The 20672-nt window shown below is 50.8% G+C and overlaps 1 protein-coding gene across 2 annotated transcripts in view; it reads left to right on the top strand.

The window, feature by feature from the left end:
• The window catches only part of PLXNA2 (plexin A2), a 158156-nt gene that overhangs the window by 56187 nt on the left and 81297 nt on the right, over positions 1-20672 (top strand). For both annotated transcript variants that reach the window (XM_027895148.1, XM_027895149.1), the window contains exon 4: positions 11278-11412. In XM_027895148.1, coding sequence (XP_027750949.1) covers positions 11278-11412 — 135 coding nt within the window. The remainder of the gene's footprint in view (positions 1-11277; positions 11413-20672) is intronic.

The following is a 20672-nucleotide window of genomic DNA, read 5'->3' as shown; positions in this document are numbered from 1 at the left end:
TGAAAAATTTAGCGCGGCTGATGTTCCTGAGGCTGCAGGGGATTAAGGCGGAAGCCATGTGTTTATCTACAGGTCAATTATGGAAGCCAAGGCACTAATGTGGGGCAGCTTTGTCTCCCCCACCCATGGACCCCAGCCTGAACCTCTCTCATGATGCTGATTTTGGGCCATGGGCATGAGAAGGGATTAGCTGTGCTGGCTGCTGGGGGAACAAAAGCAGGGGCCTGGGGGAAGAGCTGCCTCCGTCCTTCTCATGAGGTGTTTGACAGCTCTGGGGCAGATCTGCTCCACCTCCTCGTGCAGAGGAATAAACTACAAGTAAAACCTTTCAGCACGAAACCAGGCACAGGCTGGTTGGGTCCCGCTGGACCAGGATGTTCAGTCTCTCAGATGTTCTGCTCCAAAAACATCTTCAATCCCAATCCTTTATCCGTGGTCCCTTTTCCCCACCCTCCTCCCGGTCTGGGGGGTGTCTGATGTTGCTGGTGTGCTTTGCCTGGGTCACTCTGTGTTTTCACCACAGTGCTGTAGCTGCCCTTGTGTTCACCTGTGGCCTCCAAGGAGGAGCAGTGGCATCAGTTAAGTGACCCCACCTTGGTGACAGTGTGTGTGTCGAGCAGCAAAGCCTTGGGCATGTCCACTCACCTCTTTTTATGATGTTTTATTACTGTGGATGAGGTGAAAAGGGAAGCCCAGAGCTCCGTGTCCACTGGTGCCTGGGCGATGCTGCCAGGATGGGGCTGGCACTGCAGCTCTGCAGGGATGAGCTAAAGCTCAGCTTGGAACTGCACAGTTCCCAAGTGTTAAGCCCAGTTCCTGAGCAGTGATTGCCTCAGAGTTACAGATGGCAGATTCCTCTCCCGCCCCAGCTGGATTTGAACCTGAACTCAGAATTTGGATATTTGAGGGCGCTGATCCATCCACCAGCTTCCTCTCCTTGCTCCCTGGCCTGATGCAGAGCAGGGTGGTGTGTGCTGTCCCAGCTCTGTGGTGGCTGCCCAGAAGCTGCGCCGATGCTCTCGAGGCAGGGATGGCCAAGGGCAGAGGGACAGGGACAGACGTGTGTGCTGAGCCCAGCAATCTCCCTGCTGCACTCAAGGCAGCGTTGAGCAGCGTTACATGTGTTGCATGTACAGATTATTCAGAGCCAGTTCATCTGCTTATGTGCTGATTAATTCTGAGATGCTCGGAAAGGGCATGTGCCGAAGGCTTAGGGAGTTACGGTGCGGAGATGGAAGAGATTTTGCTTTTTATTTTTATTTTTATCCTCGATCTGCCCCAGAATAGCATTGGGGAAGCAGCTCCCAGGGGCAGGAGCTGCGTTCCTCGCACGCTGGGAACGTGAGCGACCTCAAAGCCTCTGCCGGGGACTGGGAGATCGGAGCATGAATGAGCAGACAGGAAAGCGCGAGGAGAGATTCGGCTTCCACGGGTTTGTACTTGCATGAATCCTATCAGGAGGCTTTAATGCTTCCAGCACAGGGCTCTGTACGAGCAGATGCCCTTGAGCAGGGCTCCAGCCCCGGCTGCTGCTCGTGCATTTCTCTCCTGCACTTCATCTTCCACAAGGATGAGCCCGTACTTGGTTCAGCTCCCGAGTGCCTGGGGATGGAAAAGCCCCAAACCCGGAGTGTGTCCCTGGTGGGTGGGTTCGCCACCACGGTGCCAAGCTGCCAGGGCAGGGGGAGAGAGCCGGGAGTGCCGGCACAGCCGCGCTCCGGGAGCCGTGGGGGCAGTGCCAGTTTGGCTGGGGCTCTGCCCGTCCTCACACGACCTCTCCGCAAGGCTGTGGCTCGAGTGAAACTCGGGCTCTGCACGGGCAGCCTGCTCAGGGCCCGGCTGCTGGAGAGCTTTGCCCGGCTTTTAACCAGAAAATCCCCGTTCCCTGACTGCAGCTCTGTGGTTTTCTCACATCCCCTTCCCCGGGCGGGGTTAGGTCTGATCGGTAACACGCGGCTGGTTCTGCGTGAACCAGTGAAACCAAAAACGTGCACGGCCTCCTCGTTCACCTGATCGCTCCTGTCCGACCCAAAGCGCTGCGAAACCACCAGGCAGGATTTATCCACAAGCTTGTAAAACCCCCCCCACCCCCCCAAAGATAATAAAATGTAGGTTCTTCTATTTCCTCCTGGGTTTTGGCCTCGGGCGGCTGGCGGGCTTGGCTCGTGTTCCAGCGCTCCCGGGAGGTGTTGGGCAGGAAATCGAAGTCATTTGAAACATATTACTTACATGATGTTTTTTGAAAAGGAAAGAGAGTAATATTTCCTGAGGAACTTTCTGGTTTCCACCTGATCAGCTGGAAGCTGTGACTTCGGAGAAAGAGGGGTTTTGTGTGACAGTTTTTGACAGCCGTTTAGTTTTTTTTCTCCCTCCTTGGGGAGAATCACGACTCGCTGCAGCTCGTTTGGAGCAAACTCCACATTAGACAGTCTTGTCTGAGTGGCTTTTTATTCTATTTTACATGGCTACTCAAGGTCAACAACCCAAAGTAAGCAAGACCAATCCCTTCAGCTGTGAAATGCACTGCTGGAGGAGGATGTTCGTGGGGAGACAGCTTGACACCGAGCTGTGGAGGCTTATTCAGCTGGAAGGGCACAGGTGAGGTGTGGATAGATAACACAGATACAGTGCTATTTTGGGGACTCTGGGAAGAGCTATAAATGGTATGTGACAAGCAGATACCCAGTACCTCCCTCGCCCTAAGTAATACCAGCTCTGTGCTTCCTCTCATCTTTTCTGTCCCTCTCAGATGACTGAGGCTTCGCTCTCACTCCTGTTCACCTTCACTCTGGCTGTTGCTCACTCCCCAAAATGCTACTCACACCTCCCTCCATCACTAATTGTGTCCTGCAGGCAGCAAACAGTGAGTTGTGCCTCTTCTGTCCTCATTTATGAGTCCCTCTGGGTGTCTGCCAACACTGAGCCCAGCTTTGGGCCAGGGCAAAGGGGAGAAAAATGGCAAAGAGTGGGAAAAGGAAGGGAATGACCCAGGATTTGTAGCACCCCGAGGGCTGAAGGGCAGCCTGGAATCAGCCTGTTCTCTGCAACACCCGCAGCTCCCGTGGCACCCAACTAACCCAGCTGTGCATCCCTGCTAAAGACTGCTGGTGCTGTGTAGAAGAGGATGCTTTAGGAATAAAAAAAAAACCCTCTGCCTGTTCCTGGAGCTATCCCACTCTTCCCCTGTGCTTTCATTTACTCCCCAGCTGTAAGGGAAGGAGCTGAATTAAAGCTGCACAGAGCAGGGGTGAGTCAAGGGAAGAATGGCAGAGGCTGGAGGAGCAGCTTGCAGAGGGGTCAGTGTGATACAGCAACACCTCCCTCATTCCTTTCTCTGGGAGGCCAAACTCCATCCCTTTGATGATTTCCTTGCTCGGTGCCACAATGCAAAGCCTGCAGGCAGAGGAGTGCTCTTAACAATGATTCCCATTTCCCAGAGAAGCACTGAGCCACCTCTTCAGAAATAATACAGGAATGTAAAGGGAAGAAGGGGCTTATTGCTGAACAAAAGGAAAAGGAAGTCATTGCACGTTGTGGCTCCTCATTAGGGGACAGATTAGAAGGGAGCAGGTTTTGTAGCAGCTGTAGACGAGCCCCAAGCTCTCCTCCTTCCGGGGAGTAAATCCACAGATGCTCCAAGTGTTTCCACCTTTGATGGGCTGTGCTTTGATGCTGGTGGAAGGTGCAAGGCTGATGGCCCTGAACCCCCAGCAATTGTCTCTCTGCAACAAGTGCTCCAAAAAGAGGGGGCCTCGCCCCTGCCAGGCAGCCTGATCCCTGGAGTCCCCAGAGTTAATGGTGTCTACCTCCTGCTTTTGAACTGAGCCTTTTTCTGCACTGGCTGTTCTTTTGGGGCACCTCATTCAGTCTTTTTTTATTATTTTTTTTTCCATCTCGTTGCTGAGTTTAGCTAAACTAGGGCTGGGCTGGGCCATGCCAGGGGTTGGGTTCCAGTGTGGCTTTGCAGAGCCTTCCCAAGGGCACAGCAGTGGGAAGCAGCTTCCCTCTTTAATGGAAAGGAGTGCTGGGCCTCAAGGAAAAGACAATGCTGCTGATTGAAAGCACCATCCAAAGCAATACGACCTCACCAGCCAGCCTCCCCAAATTTGATTCTAATGAATCCATCCCCGGAAGAATACTACTTAATTAATTAGCAGCTCATTTGCATGAGGTGGCATGTTATTAAAGTTCTGCTGCTGCAAGTGGGGCTGTGACAAGGTGTGAGCTGACAGCTTTTCAAATAAAAAGTCTTTTAAAGGAATGATCTTCCGAACTGGCAGCTTTGTTCTAAACGAGCCTCTCGTGCAGTAATAAATTAAAGACATGGGGGCTGCTGATTAGTCTCTGCATGGGGCCTCTGTACCATCCTCCCAGCTTTATCTTGGAGGATCAGCTCTGCAGAAGGGTGGTGGGGAGAAGAAGGATGGAAGAAGGAAGTAAAGGCTTGGAGAGAGAGAGACAGAGAGGGAACAGCTTCAGTGGCAATCTTCTCCCAAGGTTTGGTGCCTGTTATGATGTCTGAGCTGCTGCTTCAACCCAGCAATTGGATTCTTTCACCCCCAGAAGCCTTCAGAGAGGCAGCACGGGATTCCTCTCCCAAGCTCCTCTTTCTGCCTGGGAATGGGAAGGACTGTGTTTGTGGAAGCTCTTCTCCTTCTGGCAGGTCCAAGTGCCCAACCCCCTCCCCAAAGGGGCACCTTAAACCTTGCAGTGGCAACTGGTTCCATTAGCCAGGGGCCAGTGGGGCTGCTGAAACAGCTCATGGAGTCAGAGAATGGTTTGGGTTGGAAGGGACCTTAAAGCTCATCTCATTCCACCCCCTGCCACGGGCAGGGACACCTTCCACCATCACAGGGTGCTCCAAGCCCCATCCAGCCTGGCTTTGGACTATTCCAGGGCTGGGGCAGCCACAGCTTATGTGTTTAACAGCCTTTTGGGTGTGACTTGAGCTTTAGCACAGAAGAACGATGGGGTTTAATTTGTTTTTGTGTTTTAAAGCTTTTCTGGCTTTCTCTGTAGGTGGGGTCAAACTCTTTGTAATGGTAACATTGGGAGGGTCAAGGTCTTTGTCTTACTCAGAGTGCTGGTTCTGAGCAGTCTGAAGGCTCTTGTCACGCAGGGCAAGGCAGGAAACCTTCCTTGGAGGAACAATTCCCACCTTTAGCACTGGAGATGCCGCAAGTGGGAGTTAATTTGGGTTTGTTTGTTTGCTGCATCACCGTTTTTGTGCTCAGCAGTGTATGTGGGTGCTGGTGCTGCAGACACAGCCCCGCTCCCTGAGGAGCTGCTGTGAGCCTGGGGGGGTTCCTCTGTGCTCTTCTCCCAATTAGCCCAGCAGTTCCTCTGCCTCGTGGCTCCTCTGGGGAGCTGCACATTCCCAGGTTGTGGCTTTGAACACGGAGCTAACATTTCCCAAACAGAAAAAGATGGAAAACACATGTGGGTGTGAAATAGATACACAGAGACATTTTTGACATGAGTATTGAATTCACAGCGAGCTCAGATCTATAAATAATTCGGGTCATGAAGCCTGATCAGAATAAACTCGGGCTGGAGCCCCCCCTGCCCCTCCTGCACTGTGTGGGGCTGTACAGGTGCCAACCTACATTATCTTCCACTGCCTGGACTTCCCTCCCAGCCCCTGCTTCCCTCTGCCCCATCCCCCTATGAAGGAATAACCTCAGGTATCCAGCTGCACAGGCAGGAGGGTCTGCAGATCCTGGAAATGAGGGATTGTCTGGAGGGAGGGCACCAGCAGTTTAATCTGTTGAGAGAGGTGAGATCCAAGCGAGACAGGGACAGAGGACATTTGCCTCCTTGCACCTGGAGTTTTCCTTAAGGTTGGGGAGGGGAGGTAGGAGGGAAAGCTCTCCAAGAAAGGGGTTTAGGACTCGGAAAACATGAGCAGAGAAGGTGGCAGTGGCTGTGCTTTGATGCTTTGTGTGCGTTGTGCTCAGCCCAGGAGGGAGAGGTGGGGAGGCACAGCTTGGACGTGGCTTTCACGTGTCTTTGAGCTTCCCAAGGCACTCTGATGCCCACAGCTGCCCTGCTCAAGGCCCCTCTCAGGCACTTCATAAAAGAAAGATCTATTCCTGCAGAAATTCAGGGAATATTCCTGGCACTGGTGGCAGCACTTGAGGAGAACCTCCCTGTGCCCGGGCAGGGCTCCCTGCACCAAGCTCCTCACCAAACCGAATTTCCTCCCCTGGGTTTTGTAAGGGCAACCCCAGCAGGGGTTAGTGAGTGTATTTAACGTTTAGTTAGACAGCACAATTTGGGTAAGAATGGATTTTCTCCTCCCTCAGAGACCAGATCGTTCGGTTCTTGAGGAGCTGTTTTGCTCCGAGCCACTGAGCCCGACAGAGCCGTGACTTCCCGGAGTGAACCCATCTATTGAGGCTTCCCTGGGGTGTCTTTGGGGTAAAGAGAAAGGTGATGCCCACCATGACAGATGTATTCTATCCTAATTTGGGAGAAATGCATAAAGAAATTGTGACAGGAGAGAAAGAGACTGGGATATGAGGGAGCCTCCAGGTAATGAAGTTAATTGGATGTGCTGATCTGAATTGAATGTGCATGTAAGGTTTGTCATTAACTTCCTCACAGACACATCTGTGATTTAAGGGAAAGATACCTAATGGCATCACTATTTCACTTTAATTTCGAGGGGGAGACTTCCCACGTGGAGAACAGTCAGCCAAGTCACACTCCTGGTGTTCCTGCCTGTGGAAGGTGCGAGCATGGGAAGTTCTTCGGGGCTGGGCTTCTCCTGCTGTGGATGGAGACATTCTGGCTTCTGCTCTCCTGGAGGTTGCTATGGGTGTCAGAGGATGTAGGACCATCAGCAGCCAGCGTTGTTAGCCCTGTAAAATGATCCTGAGATGTGCATCTCGCCTGCTTTTTGGTCTGGTGTGAATGTAGAACAGCCCGGTTCAAATTCAGCGGGGGGGGGGGGAAGCAAAAGTAAATCCTTTTTGCAAAGATTATTTGGATGAGGCACAAAGGAAATCTGGGCTGGTTTTTATTTGTCTTGTCCTGTCTTTGGGAGCTCTGGCATTGCTGAGTCTCCTGCTTTTGAAAGCTTTCTTTATTACCAGGTCAAGGTGGGAAAGACTCCACAGAACCACAGACAGAAAGAGGTAGGGAAAGGCTGTTTAAACTAAACTGTGCTTCAGCCTGAATCAGAAACCTGCTGCCAGGAACAGTCTTCCTGCTAAATTTCCAGTCCTGAAGGAAGAAATCCATCCTAGAGCTTTGTGGGAAATGCCCAAGAGCTGACATGTGCAGGTGTAAATGACAAAGAAAGTGGCAATTCTGCAAAGATGCACCTTATCAGCAAAGGCTGCTCCTTGTTTTGGGTTTCTATTTCAGGCAGTAACGCTCCAGTGCACATTCCCAGAGCGGATACAGCTCTCAAAACATCCATTTTTACACAAATGCCGTGTTACTGGATAGCATTTCCTCACCCTGAAGGGTTAGAAAGCCTGACATGAAAGGAGCAGTCCTCAGGCTCTGGGGTTCTCTGGGCTTTTCCCTTTGTTGCCATTACAAACGAAAAACAAGCAAGTTCAGCCAGCGTGTTGTGCTCCTGACCCTGGGAATCCAAAGTGCTTTGGGACCCACCAGGCACCTGTGTACGTGGGGAGAAGCTGCAGTTCTGGAGGAGTTAATGGGTGGCCTTGCTGTAGGATGCAAGGATGGGCAATCAGTCCCTTCATGCATGGGCTTATTCAGCTGTTTTTTTCTGACATCAGGCTTTTCATCATGAGTCAGCCTCGTGGAAACTCTCGTAATGAAAGCAGACAGGTAATTTAATCACGGAAAGTTCCTACAAAGAGATCCGATGTCTTCTAATGGGAGCCTGCTGGGAGAACCTGGAAGGGAATGCAGAGATGTTTTACCTCTGGCATTGGCTGGGCAAAATACCGAAGGGGAAACTTCAGTACAAGAGGTGTGTTGGAGCTTCATGTCATGTTAGATCCTTGAATGGCTCCTACACGGGGAGCTGCGCTGCAACACAGACGTGACACAATGTGGTATTTCACTAATCTGGGAAGATAATGCTGAGCTTATGCCTGCAGCCTGCATTGTGGGGGTATTAGAGAGATCAGTGTGAGCAGAGCCTTTGAAAGGCTGCAGCTCCCTGAATTCTGCTCCATCACGTGGGGCCTTCCCCTGCCCCGGTGTCCTCCGAGCCAGGGATGATGTTCTGGATTTGCAGATTATGTCATTGGGCACTTTTCAAGCCAGATTTGTAAACATCCATCAGGAGTGATGGAGGGAAGTGGTGTATCTGGCCCAAACAGCTTTTCCAATTCATGTGCAAGTGCAGGAGCCTGTGGTTTTTCCTCCTCCTCCTGGTCTCTGCTGTCTCTCTGGACATATCTCTGATCCTGGCTTGCATCTCACTGATGGGCAGCTCCCCATAACCCACCTGCTCCCTGTTTCACTGTGCTCCCACCCATTCCAGCCTGCTCTGCTCCCCTCTGTCTCTCTCCTAAACCCTTCCCATTCCCATCACTGTGTTGTGAGAGAAGACAGGCAGGTAGATTTAGGAGGATGTAATGAAACAGGACCATCACAGCCCAGCCCCATCCCTCTCCTGCTTCCCAGTGCCAGGACCTGGGCTTGGGCTGAGACCAGACTTGCGGGGTTGGCACCACACTGCTGTTCTGGTGATGGGTCAGGAGTTGTTTGGCCCCAGGAGGGCATCCACACGTTAGGCAGAGGAATTATTTCTCTCTCCAAACGTCAACAAGAAGCTTCCTGCTGTGGGGATGATCCCTTTCTTCTTCCTCGGTCGCAGGAATCATCGCTCTTCTCTGACATCATCATTTGTTGTCATGGAAACCAAACCCTGAGGAAGAGATGCAGTGGAGCATCCTGGTGTCAGTGGGTGCATCTCGGCACGGTGCTGTGGGCAGGGGGCTGGGGGGGCACCCAGGGGGCTGGGGGGGCACCCAGGGGGCTTAACACCCACCACAGGGTGCAGGGCAAGGGGGGCAGCAGGCTCTGGTATGTCCTTGTCCTGGGCTCTGAGCCATCTCACCTCAGCAGCCTCCACAAGAGACCCCAGGCTGCTCCCCTGCCTGTGGAGGGGCAGGAGGGTGCAGGCAGCACCCAGCACCCCAGGCAGGGCTCCAGATGTGTCCCAAGACACCCATATCAGGCACAGCTCCAAGCACTTGTCCAGGCTGGAGGAGCCATCAGGCACGTGGTGCTGCCTCCAGCCCAGAGCCGCAATTCCCGGTTGGAATTGGCCTGCCCAAGGCTTGTCCAGTGGTATCTCTCTCTTTATTAGCCCTGTCTGACCTCATTACTAGAAAGGAGCTCAATTTAACGAGCTGCCCATGCCCTGAGGGAACTCTGAAAAACAGTTGTTTTTCACAAAGGCTGCTGATCCTTCATGTCCGGCACTTCCATTCCCGTTTGGCCATTAATCAGGTGTTCACATGGAAGTGGCTGTGTTTCCCTGACAGCCCAGTGTTCCTGCTGTTTATTCCTCGGGTGATTTTGCAGCCCTGTGTCCACGGTGCAGGCTGGTGGCTCCGTGGGTGACTCGGGTTGCAACACCCAGCAGAGCACACTGGTCTCGTGTGCTGGTGTGAACCTGCCCCTGGTTCTCAGAATTTCTTGAAGGCACCGAAGATCCTGATTGTCACAGGTGGAATTAAAGCAGGATTTGACCTTCTGCCTTTTGGGGGGGATTTTGTTTTTCTGAAAATTCAGGGCTTTTGAGGCAGGTTTTGGGCTGGCAGCTTAATCCTGCCAGAGGCTCCCTGTGCCTGACTGTGGGTGTTCAACCAGACCACTCACATTCCCACCTGATGTTGTTTTATAGCACTGAAAACTCCGAAGGGAAGGAGGAAAAGAGAGAAATCCAGAAAATAAATGCATTTGTGTACCCAACATGTCTCTACATGGCAGTAAGCGCCAGGGCTCTTTCCAAGAAGAGGATTTATTTGGAGGAGGGTGCAGGGGGAGCATCTCTCTCCTCTCTGAGTGTGAAGATATCCCTGTATTTCCAGCTGGGGTGGCACATTTCTCAGATAAATCTTAAGATGCTTAACAACCTGCTCTCTTGCCTCCTGGGGGCACAAACCTGGGGTAAAAGGACATCCCTCTTTGCTGCTCCATCCTGCCCCTTCTGAAGGTTCACACTTCAGGCTACCTGAGCCTTTTCCCTCCGTGCCACGGCCAGGAACGGAGCAGAAAAACGGGATGCAGCAAGAACAGCCCTGCATGAGGCTGGAGAGCAGATGGCATCTTTGTGATAAGAGGTTTTTCCAGGGCCATCAGCCCCCTGTATTCCCTCTCCTCCACGGGAGCATTCCCGGCCCCCCTTCCTCTCCCGGCATCGCTGTCGCTTCGAGCCCTTGGCTCGCCCAGCCCCTCTCAGCTGGCGGCTGCCAGAGCTCTGAGCTCTGCAGACACCACCGTGTTGCAATCAAATGGCTCTCCAAATATGCAAATCCTGGTGGGAAAGACAATGTAAATAGTTTGTTTATCCTCCTCCCTTCCCCTCGTGTGGCCCCCCCCGAGGCCATAAATTATTAACTTCGGGAAGAGATGGCACGTCCTCGGCGGCGGCCGCCGCTGGCAGGGACGGGGTTTGTCACAGCTTGGGCAGGTTTCCCTGCAGGAGCAGGGATTTTTGGAGGGATGGATGAATGCTTGGAGCCTGTCAAACTGAACAGGCCCCGTGGTGCTGTGTGAGTTCTGTGCCGGCTCTGCTGGGCTCACCTCACCGAGTCCTGCAAACGTGAAAGTGGCAGCAGCCTCTCCAAGTTTTTAAGCACTAAGTTTTTTAGGCCTCTGTGGCACCAAGAGGTGATGGAGATTGTCTGAGTGTCATTCTGTAGAGAATTAAAAAAAACATCTCTGCAGTATCTTGGCTTTGTACAGTCTTGTGGTTTTCTTTCAGGCTTATTTTAGAGAGAATCTAAAGAAGTTTACTGTGATCTTTGTTGCTCCTGGGTGCCAGTGGTCAGTCACAGCACACTGGCAATGTTTGTGCTCACCTTGCAACCACAAAACTGTCTCACTATTTCTCATGGATTGGGAAAATCCCACCAGTGGGATTCAGTGGAGAAGGAACCTTTGCTCTGAGTCCTGCACCCACGCTCTGCCTGCTGGCTCTTTGCTCTCTCTCCAGGTTGCGAGCTGAGATTTTGAATTAGATTCCTTTTCCTCCCTCCTCCTCCTCTTCATCCCCCGAAATAAAACCGGAATTTGGCTGCTGTGAAGTCACCTCTAATCTGTTTGTGCTCCTTCCAGATCCGAGCAGATGGTCCTCCCCATGGTGGAATTCAGTATGAAGTGGTGACAGTTTTCAAGGACGGGAGCCCAGTGCTTCGAGACATGGCCTTCTCCATCGACCAGAAGTACCTGTACGTCATGTCAGAGCGACAGGTGAGGGTCTGCTTCCATATCTCCTTGCTTGTGGCTTCCTCACGGAGGGAATGTGTTGTTGGAGCACGTGGAGCTGAGGTTGTGTGTCCAGCCCCGTGGTGCCGGGGTTGGTACATGTGGATGGAGCATCAGAGCTCAGATTTAACTGCCTCTGCCCAGAGATTGTCATCAGTGCTCAGGGGGGAGAGTTGTTCCTGCTTTGTTCTTGGCTGTGAGGGTTGGGAACTGAGCTGAGCTGCTGAGATGGGGTGTCCACCCCCTCCCTGGGCATCCCCTTCCTTCCAATGCCGGACCACCCTTTCCATGACCAAATTCTTCCTGAAATGGGTGAATTTATGATGGCTTTATTTATCTATTTATTTTGTTTATTTATCAGCATATTTGAAGTGTTTGTAGTGATTGATTCTGCTGCACAGAGGGGGGGGACCAAGCCCCATTAACACCAAGCCTGCTCTGTGCCATCCTTCACTGTGCCAGTTCTGCTGCTGCCCCCAGGGTGGTGCCCACCCCGGACAGAAAAAAGCACAACCAGAATGATTAGGATGGGAATTGATGGCTGGCAGTCCACGGGAGGCTGTTGCTTAGGGGAGCCAGCCCGATGTAAATAATCTGGGACCTTCTGTTCTTCTCTGAGACACAAAACCACGTGAAGTCCCCACTGTTAAACCAGATTTCTGGGTTCACTGGCTCTGCTGAGCGTTTTATTGGCTGTTACTGAGGACTGTGTAATTCAGATTAATGGAGCTGGGGCCTTGTGGGTGGTGGAGAGAGGAGCTTGCTGTGGCAACTCAGTGATAGACACTGCCGTGAACAGCCTCAAATTTAGGATCCCATTCCAGCCAGGACTTGGATTGGATGGTAATAATGAGGATCAAGGCAAACTTTGAAATGGAATTATTGCATTAAAATGTTAGTGCTTGGCCATTTCCTGCAGGAGCCACGTGCTCCTCGTGCTCTCATCAGGGAGGAAACAGTCCAGTGTGTATCTCAAACAGTTGAGGAACTGTTTTCATTAGGAGGAAAATCCAGTGGGAATGCCTCCAACTCATCTTTTATGAGGCGAGAGCGCCTTAATATTCATCAAAGCACTAATTTGCTTAATTGTGAAACAAAAAGATGTGAAGAGAATTAGCAAATAATAGAATATTCCTGGAACGTTAATTCGATTTTCAGCCATGGCTCTGGCAAAGCACTTGCCTTGGGGAGACTCCAGCATCTGGAGGATGTTGTGCCTCATTCCTTGCAGGAATTGCTGTAGGGTTTGCCTTTTGCCCTTGTAGAGATGTGTGCTTTGGGTCCAGAAGTCCCAGCATAACCACTGCATATGGATTGTGTCAGCTCCTGTGACCCCAGTGCCCTCATCCTGGCAATGTGATAGTTCAGCAAAGTGGAGGGGAGAATATATTTTACCCTGAGAGCTCTATAAAGGAGGCTGATGATTGAAAAAGGGGTCAGCACCAAGAGGAGGAGAGAGGTCCAGCAGCTTCAGAGGGCTGAGGCTGTAAATGGTGGGAAGTGCCTTTCAGAAATACTGAGAATACACAGTAAAAAAAAAAAAAATGCCTTCTGAAGTCTTGAAATTTGGAACAAAACGAAATTCTGCCACAGTGAAATGACACAGAGAGCAGCTGTTCTTACACTGTGCTGGGGGAGGATTGTCCAGAGCCTGTGCTTTCAAATATCTGCCGGGGAAGGAACAGGACACACGCCTGTGTCAAAACATGCCTTTCAAAAAACGGGGTGGGAGGGTGTTTTTGGTGGAATTAAGGTAAGAAATGTGCCCCCCTAGTAGTGGTGGGGAGCAGGTCCTGAGCCCTTTTAGCTGTGGCTTTGAGCACAGCCCAGCCAAGAGAGGCAAGGGCTCATGGTAGGGCTGTGATTATGCTGAATAAACTGAGAGGTGTGGATGCTTCCCAACAAAGAGATGTAACATCTCGGCACGGAGCCCATCCTCCTTCTGTGCTAGCAGCAGCTAGGATCAGCTTTATGCTGAAATGCATTAGGGAAAGTAGTCACTTCATCCTAAAATCTGGAGTTGTGGTTTGTAGGCACAGTCCTTCCCCGCTCCCCTGGCTCCTGTCCCAGCCCTGTCTGTGCTTTGCTCCAGTTTTTCCCGCACTCCTTTTGAGCTCTCCGTGAGCCTTTCATGTTTCGTTGCCAACTTCTTCCAAAGCAGAATATTTGACATTTGATTTCACTCCCACAAAAGCACAGAAGCAACAGTTGCACAGCCCAATCTGGGGGGAGAGAAGGATAAAGAAACTTTGCTTCCAGGCGCTTGGAGTTCTTTAAGCACACGATTTCGGGGTGGTTTATCAGGAGCTGTTTCGGGCTCTCTTCCCGCAGCACCTGGTTTCAAATAGCTCGTAGGGGAAAAAGAGAAATGGTCCTGACCCCTATTTAGAGCAGAAATTCATTTCTCAGCGTTGCTGCAGCGAACAAACACCTTTTGTGCCCACAAGCTGAGCAAGGCTTGTGTGGAGCTGGAGGCTGAGATGTGTTGCATTAGTGGAGCTACTTGGGGTTCCAGGATGGAATAGCAGTGGATCTGTTGGGTGCTGGCAGAGTTACACCATGTCCTGCTCCCAAATTAGCCCTGAGTGCTGGGATGGGGTTGGTGTTGGAGGGACCAGCATGGCCTTGGTGAGGGGAATTGCACCGTGGCTCTCCTCAGCTGCTGCCCAGCGTGAGCTGCCTCTTGTTTCTCAAGAACAGACAAATTCAATTAACAGTTTCTACCACGAAAAAAAATCAAAAAAAACACAAAAAAAAAAACACACCAGAAAATAAAATATTGAAGTGGAATCGGTCACGTCGCTGTCTTGACAGGCTGCTCTGCTGATGAGATGTGAGGGTGCACCCAGGGCTGTCCACCAGCAGGTGAGGACAATGCAGTGGCAAATGTGGAGCCACCAAGAGCCACCTTGTTTAAAAATTTCCCGTTTCAATATTGAGTCTGTCCCAGGGCCCACACCAACAACCCCTGCATGTGCAGAGAATCTCTGCCTTCTTGCTTTCACAGGGAAAGACTGAGTCTTACAGGAAAAGTGCTGGTTATGTTGAGGAAAAGTGGCTTTATAATTCAGTCCTGAAGCATTAATTGTCTGGGTGTCAGGGAGACGGTTGGTTTTTTTAATGTATGAAAAGCTCAGTGCATTTCAATTAAATCAGCCCTGCAGGACGAGAGTGATTTTATGACTCCAAGGCTGCAGCAACCCCTTTTCCTCACTGGATGTGCTGCCTGTGCAAGTTGAGGCTGTTGCAGGGCTGGTTCCACGTGCAGCAGGTTGGATTTGGCTCCCACCTACACCCCCAGCCATCCCAGCTCACCCTGTGAGGGGTGGTGGGCATCCTGCAGCGCTCAGATTGCATAAGCATCAGCAGAACTGGGGCCAAAGATTTTTGCAGCTCTTGATAGAAGAACGAATTTGGCTATTTTTAAAAGCTGGGAGCGAGCAGAGCTGAGTGAAACCCGGGGCAGGGACTGCTGGCTCCAAAAGATTTCACCACCCAATTAAGGGCTATAAACATGGAATCTAAAAAGCAGCGTGATCAAAACACTCACAGGGCTCGTTGGGAGGAACATCCTTTGTGCTAGTGGAGCGAAACAGGGCCCAGAAGGTCTCTTCCCCTCCCTGTAAGCCCTGAACCTGAATCAGGGGCTTCCTGCAGGTGCCAGGAGGGTGCTGGTAGGTACAGAGGAGCTCCCTCTCCTTTCACTGCCTCTTCCCCACCTGAAAACACTCTGTACCAAGACATGTTTTTCCTTCCTTATTTTCCAGCACCTTTTTCAGCTAATGATCTGCCACTTGTTTGTGCTAATCACGTAAAACACCTTGATGAATGAAGCGCTGAGGTCGTGCAAAGTGGTTCTGCTCCCTGATGGGTGAAGCGGCACCTTCCTAAGCAAGTACCCGGCCAGGGTGTTTGTAAATGCAAAATTCATCTTCCATAAACATCCTCCAGAGTCCCTGCATATTTGGTTGCCTCAGGAACGCTGCTGCTCCCAGCTCAGCTGTAGTTGCTTCGTGGTTAATTCTGCCACAGGGGGATGATTTCACTCTGGTTTGAAATGTGAGAGAGCAGCATCCAGACTGGCTGGGAACCTCCCCATTCCCCAGGTAGGAATAATAACGCATAATCACCCAGAAAACATCAATTAGCACGGCAGAGCTCAGAGGGCCATGGACCTCTGCAGCCTGGGATGCCCTGAGGGATCCTTTGCTCCTCCTGTGAGTGCTGGATGCTCCACGATCATTCTGCCTGTGGTGCTGAGCCCCTCTGTGCCCATGGTGAGGTAACCTTGGCTTTGGGGAGGCAGGGAGGGTTTGGAGAGCACCCTTTTATGTACTTTCTTAGAATCTTAGAATGGTTTGGGTTGGAAGCTCATCTTGTTGCACCCCTGCCATGGGCAGGTTCACCTTCCACTATCCCAGGTTGCTCCAAGGCTCATCCAACCTGGCCTTGAACACTTCCAGGGATGGGGCAGCCACAGCTTCTCTTCTCAGACCTGTTGCTTTTCCACTGGCTGAGTTTCCCCCCTCCCTCCTCACATACATCATTGTGGCTTTAGGGTAAAAAAAACTCTTTCAGTCTGCGCTGAGAGCTCTGATATATTTGCTTTGCAAATGCTCCTGTGTCAGGAGCTGCAGATCTCCAGGGATAATTTGTTGTGTTTCTCCCTGTCCTGTAACCCCAAGATGTTTAAGTCCTGTGAAAACTGCTTTGCTTTGGGCTGAACTTTGTGGATGCTGATTGAGAGGGAGGCAGATGGGTGCTGCCTGGATGATTTAGAAGAGGTTGGAGTTGGAGTGGGGGCTGAGAAAAACAAGGAAGTCCATCAGTCCCGCAGTGGTGAGGCTGTAAATACTGATGGTGTCCTGAAAAGAACTGAGAAAACATGATAAAAAATGCCGGAGGTGTGGATAAAAGGGTCTGGAGTCATCAAGAGGGAAAAAATGAACTGATTAAATTTTTAACTACATTATCTGCTAGTTGAACAGCCAGTTAGCTGGACATAATCTTAGCAAACTTTGAACACTGGCACAGGGGAAAAAGCTCACCAGAGGTGTCCAAAATCCTTCTTGCCATGAACTCCTCCACCTGCTCATCCTGTGCCAGTGCAGTGGGACTTGTTGGCCTTGTCTTGGTGTGACCCTCATTGTCACCAGCCTGGCTGGGACCTCCTGCTGCTCCAGCACATTGGGGTGCAGGAACACTTTTGCCCAACTTGTGTTCTTCCATGACCACTGCCAGAACCCCAGAATGGTTTGGGTGGAAGGGTCCTTGAAGCCCATCTCATTCCACCCCCTGCCAGGGGCAGGGGCAGCTTTCACTAGACCAGCTTGCTCCGAGCCCCATCCAGCCTTTTCCCACAAGCTGGAACAAACAGGGGGTAGAGCAGGGGGATGAAAGAGGGAGTTCAAGATGGGGAGAGAATCCCCACAGGAAGAAAGGCTGTGCTCCACGGGGAGGTTTGCCCAGCTCTGTGCCATCCTCTTCCACCACCACCTGCTCCGCTCCTAAAATTCACGACTTCGCTGCAGGTTTTTTCCACTTCCCTCCCCTTGTAGTCAATTAGGAATAATTAAGAATTTCAGCTAAAAACTTGTCTGAGATCATTAACAATACCTACCTGACAAGAAGGATGTGTTAATTAACATCAATTGACCAAAAAAGCTGCGGCCCAGCCAGGTGGGACAACCTGCTGTCTCATCTCCTGCCCTGCTGACAGTCCATTTGTCAGGCCTGCAGAGCTCTGGCCGTGCTGGGGCTGACGTAGTGGTGTCCAGACTGGTTCCAGTCCATCCCTACAACCCCCCATCTGCCTGGGATTTATGTACAGACACAAAACATTCAGCCATTCAAGTGTGGGGGGGTGATGTTCAGCCCACAAGCCTCTGAGGTAACAAATACTTTAAGGATAAACTTTCCAGGAAGAAGTGGTAAAAAAAAAAATGCTCCGGTGTAACCTCGGGGTCAGTGGGTTTGTTTTTTCTACTTGAGTTATATTTTAGACATTGCTCATGTGGTTGTTCCTCTCAAGGGCTGGCTGGCTTTGCTTTCAGTTTGTTTGTTTTGCTTTGCTTTTTTCTTTGTATTGGGCTGTTTCTTCCCCTGCCAGTCACAGCCACAGGGTTCCCATGTGTTTGCTTCGGCGTTTACTTCCCGTTCCAATTCCTCCCCTTCCACACAGCTATTGTTTAATTTTCATGCAAGCAGCCTCAGTCCTGAAATATTTCTAGAATTTCCCTTACGTGCACAGGCACAAATCCTCAGCTCGCCAGAGCTTTGGGTGTCTGCAAGGGGACAGTTGACATCCTCAGTAGCTGCAGGAAGGTCTAATGTCCCTCTAGGTTTGATGTCACTGCCCCTGCTCCATCCTGAAAGCAAGATGAGATCATGGAATTATCAGATCACAGACTGGTTTGGGTTGGGAGGGACCTTAAAGCTCATCTTGTCTCTGCTGTGGGCAGGGACACCTTCCACTGTGCCAGGTTGTTCAGAGTTGTCTCTGTGGATGATGCTGATGATGATGGCTGGCTTTGAGCAGTGCAGGGAATGCTGCAGAGCAGTGGCTTTGCTGCAGGATTTCATGTTTGGATGGACAGACAGACACAGGACAGACACTCTTTCCTTAGCAGCAGCAATGAGAGAAGGGAGAGGATTGTGTTCCCAGGAGAGAAAATGGCTCGGAGGAGAAATCTGAAATTTCACACTCGTTGCTCAGCAATGGAATTTAACAACAAACCTCAGACTCCTCTTCCTCTCTCAAAGAGCTCTTTAAACTTTCTCTCTTCCCCCTTCCTTACGCTGCTGTGATAGTTTGTCTTCCCAGCAAATGAGTTTGGCGGGTACTGAGCCGGTGAGGAGGGGAATTGCTCACACCGGGCGCGAACAGAAAAGAAACATAACTCACAATATGGTGAGGGGAGCTCTGAAATTGCACAAATTATTCTATTTTATACTTTAATTAGTTTGAATTAGCAATGGGAATAGATGCATAAAATGATCCAGTGAAGGGTGAAATGGAAAAAGGGATACGGTGTGGAGGATCACTTTATTATTATGGGGTTTGCAGGGAGTAAGCACAGACAATGTGCAGGCGCTTCCACCGAGGGATCTTCTCCCTGTGAGCTCAGAGCTGAGGATTGCCCCACCCCTGGAAGTGTTTGCCCCACCCCTGGAAGTATTAAAGGCCAGGTTGGCTCCCAGCTCTTCCTTGGCCCTCAGTGACTGAGTTCTGTGGCTCAGAGTGGCAGAAGGATTTAAGGAAGTTCAAATCCAACCTAACTCTCAACCTCTGAGCATCTCTTTGCTTTTTTTTTTTTCTTTTTTCCCCTCAAGGTTCTGAAAAGTCCCCCAAAATCAGGTGGAACTTGAATCAAGTTCCTGCAGATTCCAGATAGGTTGAAAATTATGGATGTGCCCCGGGGAAACTGCCTGTAATGGTGTTGCAAGCTGGGACTAAATATAAAAGTTAAGGCTGGTTGTAAAGCAGAAAAAACCCAACTTTTTGTGATGTTTGCTCTTGTTCTCCCTCCTCCTTCCCTGGAAAAACATTTCCCCTGTTAAAACTTTGCTGTAGAAAAAAAGGAGGGGTTTTTGTAGAGTGGGGCTATAGTAAGGTTTCCCTGGGAAGCCTGGGGTGTTTCTGGAAAAGTAGGCAAATTCAGCATCCCAAATGAAACTCCTGAGCACCAAACCTGGTGCAGATCCTGGCCAGAATTAAGAAACCCCTCTGTCCCTGGGGGTCCCTCCAGTCCCATCCCTGTGCCGTCCTCGGGAGTCACTTGATAACTCCGGCATTTCTGGCTGATGCTGGTGAGGAGAAGGGGCTCCATTAATAACCTTCTATTTATTTTAGCAGCGTGCAGGAATGTGCCCAGCAGACTAAACACTCCATCCTCCCCCTGAGCTGCAGGGCTGGGGGGCTCCCTGCCAGCCCCAGCCCTGCCCAGGGCTGTGCTTGGGGCTGGCCCTGCCAAGTCTGCTGGGGGGCCAGACTGAGAGGGGATGATTCTGTGTGGGTGTTAAAGAAATCATTTTTATTGTAATCAAGCTTAGAACGTGCTCCTCGCCCAGGGGGATTGTTGGTTTCCCTCTATTTTTTTTTTTTCCTTCCCTCTGCCTTTTCCACTGGCTTTTCGCAGCAAACCCCACCAGCCTGTGAACATTTTGCTCTCCACTAACAGATTTATCCTCCCCAAAGCCCTGTGAGATGGAGCAGCAATATCACTTCTTAGGTGAGGAGTTGAAGCATAGAGGTGCTACGTGACCTGTCCTAAATCACACAGGAAATCTGTGAAACCTCCCAAATCCTTAGTCCCATAACCTTCATTTGGTTCAGCCTTCATTTCATCACTGTTCAGGTCGATGCTCTGCAGTCCCAGTGAGGTGAATGTGAGAAGAGAAGGCTTGGTTTGAAGTGACAAACAGTTTATAAAGACTTCATCAATTTGAGCATCACCTTCCCAGCTGTGGTTGGTCATATGGACTCTTAGGAAAGAAAAAATACCTTTGGCCTGCATAAATTTTCATAAAGAGGCGATTTCAGTGCACAAAATCACCTTGAAAGCATCCGTGCCTGTCACAAAGGGGGATGCTCCTTGAAGGTGATGCAGGTGGGGTGGACACCACAGTGCTGTGCAGCTGGATGGGAGCTTGGGGAGCATGTTCCCACCCCAGCAAAGCAGCTGGAAGTGGCCATAGCCAGAGGCAAATTTCCAGGCTTGACCGAGCAGTGGGTTGATCCATCGTGGCAGCCCTTGAGGTTCAGAGATTCTGTGTGTGTTGTTGCTGCCAAGATACACCTGTGAGTATTTATAGATCCAGGGTTGTTCTTCTTGCCAGACTGGGAACTTTCTGGTTTTCCTCCAAACCTCCTTGAACTCCCAGGGCCAAACTTCTGGGTTTGATGGCAAAAAAAGAAGCTTGAGTGGGGTTTTGCTGTCTCTGCCGTGAAGTGCCCACATTACACAGAGCGTCTCCATGGCTCTATCCTCCTCAGGTATGGACAGAACAGCATCCCAGACAAAACAGGGCAGAGATTTTTGTGCTTAAAACAGTCCTAAGGGCTCAACCAGTGGGTTTCTGCTGCATTTGCAGAGGGAACAAAAAGGCAGAACCACTCTATAATCCACTCGCCCTGCCATGACCGCTCACCTTTCTTTGTTAGGGAGAAATTGGAAGTGTTGGGTGTTTTTTTTACTCTAAGGTGGCAGGAAAAGACTGTGCCTCAGATGCTGGTTATCCTTCCA

This window comes from Empidonax traillii, unplaced genomic scaffold (assembly GCF_003031625.1).
Source record: "Empidonax traillii isolate 1590-97213 ecotype Southwest subspecies unplaced genomic scaffold, ASM303162v1 scaffold451:size1465578, whole genome shotgun sequence".
NCBI lineage: Eukaryota > Metazoa > Chordata > Aves > Passeriformes > Tyrannidae > Empidonax > Empidonax traillii.
Note: the sequence above shows the minus strand (reverse complement) of the source record. Positions and strands in the feature narration are given on the sequence as shown.